Source organism: Coregonus lavaretus (assembly GCF_964263955.1).
Source record: "Coregonus lavaretus genome assembly, contig: HAP1_SCAFFOLD_293, whole genome shotgun sequence".
Classification (NCBI taxonomy): domain Eukaryota; kingdom Metazoa; phylum Chordata; class Actinopteri; order Salmoniformes; family Salmonidae; genus Coregonus; species Coregonus lavaretus.
The window spans coordinates 184,261-192,397 of NW_028159039.1; the positions used below are offsets into that span (position 1 = coordinate 184,261).

At 40.3% G+C, this 8,137-nt stretch overlaps 1 protein-coding gene across 1 annotated transcript; it reads right to left on the reverse strand.

The window, feature by feature from the left end:
- Nucleotides 1-400: 400 nt before the first annotated feature.
- LOC311123334 (NLR family CARD domain-containing protein 3-like) lies at nt 401-3,915 on the reverse strand (the record flags this gene model as incomplete). The annotated part of the gene is made up of 5 exons (XM_084197597.1): nt 3,594-3,915; nt 3,236-3,464; nt 2,798-2,949; nt 1,318-2,659; nt 401-411 (listed from the first exon to the last, which is right to left on the reverse strand). Exons 2-5 carry the CDS (start codon nt 3,444-3,446, stop codon nt 401-403), a joined length of 1,716 nt encoding a protein of 571 aa, XP_084053723.1. The 5' UTR covers nt 3,447-3,464; nt 3,594-3,915.
- Between the last annotated feature and the right edge of the window lie 4,222 nt (nt 3,916-8,137).

Below are 8,137 nucleotides of genomic sequence, written 5' to 3' on the forward strand. Positions count from 1 at the left end.
AGTATACAGTCCACACCATATCTATTTTGACAGTGAAGCTAACATTTTAAATGTGGCTCTGTACTTCAGCATTTTGGATTTGAGATCAAATGTTTCATATGAGGTGACAGTATATAATGTCATCTTTTATTTGAGGGTATTTTCATACATATCTGTTTCACCATTTAGAAATGAAAGCACTTTATGTATCTAGTCCCCCTATTTGAAGAAGTCATAAGTATTCTGACCAATTCACTTATAGTGCATTAAAGTTTAGTTTTTGTTCCAAACATGTTGGTTGCATTTTCAGTTTGTTTTGGTTGTGTTTTGGGTTGTGTTTTGCCCGATAGTAACTGAATGGTGGATGATGACTGGAGTAATTTTCTGTCTAAGTGAGTAGATAACAGGTTTCTAAACACTACTAAATTAATCCTGATGATCCCATGATTAAGACAAATCATGAATGAATCATGAATAATAATGAGTGAGAAAGTTACAGAGGCTACAACAAAACATGCTAACCTCTCACCATTAACATCAAATAAAAGGTGACATTCTGTTCTGTTGCCTAATATGAAACATTCCATCTCAAATCCCAAATGATGGAGCATAGCACCAAATGTAAAACTGTAAGCTTCACTGTCCAAACACATATGTTGTGGACTATGTGTGCCTGGTAAACACATGTGGATCTGGTGAACAGTTATCACTTGTTGACCAAATACAGGAATACTGACCTCAGAGTCTCCAGTTTACAGTGGGGATTCCCCAGTCCAGCAGAGAGCAGCTTCACTCCTGAATCCTTCAGGTCATTGTTACTCAGATCCAGCTCTCTCAGGTGTGAGGGGTTTGACTTCAGAGCTGAGACCAGAGAAGCACAGCCTTCCTCTGTGACTCCACAGAATGACACTCTGCAAAGAGATCATCATGATTTCACGAACACACTGTTAATTTAACACCAGTAGTGTAGAAGGACAATGGCAGATGCATTTGGTTTATTCTCTTAAACAACATATAGATTCATCTTCCGTCTCCTAGAATTGTATGGTCATATTGTTATACTAATGTGAAGATCAATGCATTGATTCAATATGTTTTTCAATAATACATATTTGTCTCTAAACTGAATATTTCTTCCTGATGATTAGTACTTAAATGTCATTTTATGTACTCACAGAGCAGCTCTGGAGGCTTTGACCACTGGCAGCAGCCTCAGAAGACCTTCCTCTGATCTGGAGTATTTCTTCAGGTCAAACACATCCAGCTCCTTTTCTGAAGTCAGCAACACAAAGACCAGAGCTGACCACTGTGCAGGTGACAGTTCTTCTTCTGAGAGACTTCCTGATCTCAGGTAGCTTTGGATCTCCTCCACTAGAGAATGGTCATTCAGTTCATTCAGACAGTGGAACAGATTGATGCACCTCTCTGGAGAGGGATTCTCCCTGATCTTCTCCTTGATGTACTTGACTGTTTCTTCATGGCTCTGTGAGCTGCTTTTTGTCTTTGTCAGTAGACCTCGTAAGTGCTTCTGATTGGACTTCAGTGAGAGGCCCAAAAGGAAGCGGAGGAACAGGTCCAGGTTTCCTGTCTCACTTTGTAAGGCTTTATCCACAGCACTCTTGTAGACAGTAACTTCAGGCTTGTCTCTGAACAGCGCAAAGAAGTTCTTGGCCGTTGATTGCGGATTGGCCATTAGATTCTCATTGTTGTTGATGAATGAGAGGAACACATATACAGCAGCCAGAAACTCCTGAATGCTCAGATGCACGAAGCAGTACACCTTGTCCTGGTACAGCCCACATTCCTCTTTAAAGAGCTGTGTGCACAATCCTGAGTACACTGAGGCTTCATTGACATCAATGCCAGCCTCTTTCAGGTCTTCTTCATAGAAAATCAGATTGCCATTCACAAGCTGTTGAAAAGCCAGTTTTCCCAGTGACAGAATGCTCTCTTTATTCCAGTGTGGACCTGTCTCTTCTTTCCCAAGATACTTTTCATTCTTCTGTTTGGTATGAAACTCCACAAGGTGTGAGTACATCTCAGTCAGAGTCTTGGGCATCTCTTCTGTCTTGTCTGTACTCAACATGTGTTCAAGGACTATTGCAGAAATCCAACAGAAGACTGGAATATGGCACATGATGTGGAGGCTCCTTGATGTCTTTATGTGTGAGATGATTCTGCTGGCCAGGTCCTCATCACTGAATCTCTTCCTGAAGTACTCCTCCTTCTGTGGGTCATTGAACCCTCGTACCTCTGCCACCTGGTCAACACACCCTGAAGGGATCTTATTGGCTGCTGCAGGTCGGGTAGTTATCCAGAGGAGAGCAGAGGGAAGCAGATTTCCCTTGATGAGATTTGTCAGCAGAACATCCACTGAGGTTGACTCTGTGACGTCACAACACATCTTGTTCTTCTGGAAGTCTAGGGGCAGTCGGCACTCATCCAGACCATCAAAGATGAACAGAACTTTGTACTTGTCGTAGTTGGAGATTCTTGATTCTTTGGTTTCCTTTGAGAAGTGATTGAGAAGTTCAATCAAAGTGTGTTTTTCCCTGTTCATCAAATTCAGCTCCCGAAAAGGGAATGAAAATACAAATTGGACATCCTGATTTGCTTTTCCTTCAGCCCAGTCCAGAACAAACTTCTGCACAGAGACTGTTTTTCCAATGCCAGCGACTCCCTTTGTCAGCACAGTTCTGATGAGTTTGTCTTGTCCAGTTAAGGGTTTGAAGATGTCGTTACATTTGACTGCAGTCTCTGGTCTTGCTTGTTTCCTGGTTGTTGTCTCAATCTGTCTCAGCTCATGTTCATTATTGACCTCTCCTGTTCCACCCTCTGTGATGTAGAGCTCTGTGTAGATCTTATTGAGAAGTGTTGGGTTTCCTTGTTTAGCGATCCCCTCAAATACACATTGAAACTTCTTCTTTAGATTAGATTTGAGTTCACGTTGGCAAATCACAGCAAGCTCATCTGAATGAAGAAATAACACAGAGGATATTAATATTACGTCAGTTTTAATGCCTACAGTATTCTAGGACTGTTATAAAATTTTAAATTATAAAAATGTCTCTCTCTCTCTCTCTCTCTGTCTAAATTAATCAACACAACACATCCCTGCTGCTACTTGATGAGGTCACTAGGTGTTGTGTTAAGGCTGCTACAATATCACTTAGTTACACAGCTACTTTAGCTGTACTTTAGCTACAGCTTTTAAATGTTCTAAAACAGCATTCAACATGAGGTAGACAGCTCTTACTTTTCTCCAGTGTGTCAGCAAGCTCCTTCTGGTTCATTTTCATCAGGACGTGCAGTGTGATCTTCAGAGCCCCCTCTCTGGCAATGCTCTCCTGCTTCTCATCTTCAGCATTCACCACTTCCTTATCCTGCTTCTGACTCTCAAAGCCTTCTGGGAGTTCTGGACTAAGAATCCTCTTGAACATCTTCAGCTCGTTCTTCACAAATGTCATAATATTCTCTTCAAGCAACTGAAATAAATCAAGTAAATAAGTTAAGCAAGAGACTAAATGCTTTCTCATTAACACATGAATGAATGATTTACAGATCAAATTTACTTGAGGTAAACAAAAACAAAAGTACATAACAGGACCACATACACTGAATATGGAGGCCAGGTCTGTTTGATGACTCTGGGAAGTCTGACCACTGAGAATCTCTGACTCTGATCTCTCCTGTTGGTTTCTGTGGACAAAACATCAGATTACATCTCCTCATCCAGGGAGTGCACACACACACACACACACACACACACACACACACACACACACACACACACACACACACACACACAGGGAGGGAATGTAGTGTTTGTTTAATATTGTTTCAGGACTATGAAAATGGAAAAAAGGATTAGCCTATGGATTATGAAAACAACAAAAATAAATGGTAAAATGGGAGAGGAGAAATGACTAGAGACAGTGTTGTTTAACTCACTGACCATGACCCATGACTTCTTCTTACCTTTGTTCACTAGAAAAGTCTCCCTCTCTGAACACTATAGGATGACCCATAGACTGGACACTCTTCATGGACACACAGCTGGGTACAGGGGAGGCTGGTCTCTCCTGCTTGATTGGACTTCAACACAACAGAGACAAACATTACGTCTCTCATCTACTCTGAGCTCAGATTTGGAAACATAACAAGAGTTTCATTCTAAAACGTTATATATCCATTTTCAGAATGTTCGTAAATTAGCTTCTATTGTTTAAAGAAATTATCAAATAAATGGTTGTGTTTTCTCACCATCTAATTATTGCAGGGGTTTGTTCAATAACAGACATGTATTTGTTTAAAATCGATCAAATAATGGCTTAATTTTAGAGAGACAAATGTTTTTTTTTGCAAAATGCTATATATCTGCCTCACTCTCAGAGAAATAAGTAGTACTAAGTAATTAAGAACTGTAGAAATGATACACTTGTGACATCAATATTTAAATGTATTTAAAAAATAATAATAAATACAGTAATATGAGATCTGTATGTAAAACATTTACGTTTATTTTTTAGTCATTTAGTCATTTAACATTTAGCAGATGTTTTTTATCCAGGGTCCGGATTCCCAAAAGCATTTTAAGGCCAAGTTCATCGTTAGAACCTTTGTAGGAGCATTGTTAAATCTCTGAGCTGTTTCCCAAAACCATCGTTATTAACGTTGCACTTGAAAACGCTCATATTCTAACACCTGCCTCAGACCACTTGTAGAACAGCCAAGTGCGTCGTTAGATGCTTTTTTGCCCTCCCACGTCACTTTATACACAGAAGATCTCCGCTAAACATAGAATCACATGGTTCATCCGTCTCTCTGTGACCTCAGATAAATTCAGAACAAAGTTGACTACAAATACAAAGTTGCAAATGTCTTTGCAATTGATGCAAACAAGCGACGTATAAAATGATGCTTCATATGAAAACCAAGATAACTGCTTTAAAATATAAACAGTAGGCTATAGTCCTATTTCAATCATATTGAAATACATTTCATGTTCAATCAATTGAGTTCTATTTTGCTACTTGTAGACTATGGTCTGTAATTTGTCTCAATATATTTCATGATGTGTAGCCTAACATGTGCCCAATGATGTGCCAAATCTGTGATTTAGAATAAGCCGCCTCAATATTTGCAGCCGTAGGTGGTAATATCTCTCTAGGAGCTGATCTGTCATCAGTATTGTGAAATAATTATAAGGAACGATTTGAATGGAGAAAACTGATCCGAGACCAGCGCTCCCCTTCTTTCGATCCTATCAGTATCGATACATGCTCCACCGGACGTGATACCTTGTTATGCTGCTGATCCAGTTTCTACTGGTCTGCCTGCGGATATGGAACTCTGACCTGCTCACCGGACGTGCAACCTTGTCCCGAACCTGCTCTCTACCACACCTGCTGTCTCGACCTCTGAATGCTCGGCTATGAAAAGCCAACTGACATTTACTCCTGAGGTGCTGACGTGTTGCACCCTCTGTAACCACAGTGATTATTATCTGACCCTGCTGGTCATCTATGAACATTTGAAAATCTTGAAGAATGATCTGACCTTATAATCTCCCCCCAGCACAGCCAGAAGAGGACTGGCCACCCCTCAGAGCCTGGTTCCTCTCTAAGTTTCTTCCTAGGTCCCTGCCTTTCTAGGGAGTTTTTCCTAGCCACCGTGCTTCTACATCTGCATTGCTTGCTCTTTGGGGTTTTAGACTGGGTTTCTGTATAAGCACTTTGTGACAACTGCTGATGTAAAAAAAAATATTCTGGGAATGCATATGAAGCAGACCAGGCCAGGGTTTGAGAAGTCAATGAGAGGTAAAAATGACTTCCTTAGTTGTCAATTTTGAAAATGTTCTGTCTTAAGTAGTTTAACAAACTGACACATTTTCATGTTAGTCAAAAACAAATTTATATGGAAGGAGTGCCTTTGATTTGACGACCTGCACATGTGCAGTTCAACACAAGACGACCATTAGACCCAATGACGTATTTCTGTACATGCGCATCAAATCAAATCAAATTGTATTTTTCACATGCCCCGAATACAACAGTTGTACACTTAACCGTGAAATGCTTACTTACGAGCCCTTTCCCAACAATGCAGAGTTAAAAAGTCACAAAAATTGGCTAAATAAAAAAAGGAAATATTAACACAATAAAATAACAATAACGAGGCTATAAGGAGTACCAGTACTGAGTCAATGTGCAGGGTACCAGGTAGTTGAGGTAATAACTAGACTATATACAAGGAGTACCAGTACTGAGTCAATGTCCAGGGGTACCAGGTAGTTGAGGTAATAACTAGACTATATACAAGGAGTACCAGTACTGAGTCAATGTGCAGGGGTACTAGGTAGTTGAGGTAATAACTAGACTATAAACAAGGAGTACCAGTACTGAGTCAATGTCCAGGGGTACCAGGTAGTTGAGGTAATAACTAGACTATGTACAAGGAGTACCAGTACTGAGTCAATGTACAGGGGTACCAGGTAGTTGATGTAATAACTATACTATATACAAGGAGTACCAGTACTGAGTCAATGTGCAGGGGTACCAGGTAGTTGATGTAATAATGAGGCTATAAGGAGTACCAGTACTGAGTCAATGTGCAGGGGTACCAGATAGTTGAGTTAATAACTAGACCATATACAAGGAGTACCAGTACTGAGTCAATGTGCAGGGGTACCAGGTAGTTGAGGTAATATTTACATGTAGGTAAGGGTAAATTACATCTCCTCATCCAGGGAGTGCACACACACTCACTGACAGACACACACACACACACACACACACACACACACACACACACACACACACACACACACACACACACACACACACACACACACACACACACACACACACACACACACACACACACACACACACACACAGGGAGGGAATGTTGTGTTTGTTTAATATTGTTTCAGGACTATGAAAATGGAAAAAATGATTAGCCTACGGATTATGAAAACAACAAAAAGAAATGGGAAAATGGGAGAGGAGAAATGACTAGAGACAGTGTTGTTTAACTCACTGACCATGACCCATGAGTTCTTCTTACCTTTGTTCAGTAGAAAAGTCTCCCTCTCTAAACTTTATAGGAAGATTCATAGACAGGTCACTCTTCATGGACACACAGCTGGGTACAGGGGAGGCTGGTCTCTCCTGCTTGATTGGGCTTCAACACAACAGAGACAAACATTACGTCTCTCATCTACTCTGAGCTCAGATGGAGAAACATAAGAAGAGTTTCATTCCAAAACGCTATATATCCATATTCAGAAATGTTAGTAAATTAGCTTCTATTGTTTAAAGAAATGATCAAATAAATGGTTGTGTTTTCGCACTAGCTAATCATGGCATGGTGTTGTTCAATGACAGACATGTGTTTGTTTAAAATCGATCACTTAATAGCTTCATTTCAGAGAGACAAATGTTTTTTTTGCCAAAGCTATTTAGAGTTGTTAAACGGGTGTGAAGAGTGTGTTGGTATAATGGTAATATTGTCAAAATTAGGCTTGTAGCAACCATCAGAATTGGTTAAAGAAATATGCATTCCATTATATTAGGCAATAATGAAGAGTAGGCAAAGTGGTCGTATCGTGAAAATTCTATCAAATGTCTTCCATCTTTCTAGAAGCTGATCCGTTGTCAGTATTGTGAAATAATTCTAATGTTAAGGAAAGATTTGAATGGACAAAACTGATCCGAGAGCAGCGCTCCCCTTCTTTCGATCCTATCAGTATCGATACATGCTCCACCGGACGTGATACCTTGTCATGCTGCTGATCCAGTTTCTACTGGTCTGCCTGCGGATATGGAACTCTGACCTGTTCACCAGACGTGCGACCTTGTCCCGAACCTGCTGTTTTGACCCTCTCTCTCTCTCTACCACTGCTGCTGTCTCGACCTCTGAATGCTCGGCTATGAAAAGCCAACTGACTTACTCCTGAGGTGCTGACGTGTTGCAACCTCTATAACCACAGTGATTATTATTTGACCCTGCTGGTCATCTGATAGATTAATTATTAATGACTAATTATTACACCCTGAAACTGTATATAATGTGTTAGAAATGTGTGAGTGTAGGACAAGTAAAGGCTATGGCATTGAGCCACTATTAAGCAATGTGAGTAAGAGTTAGGCCAGAC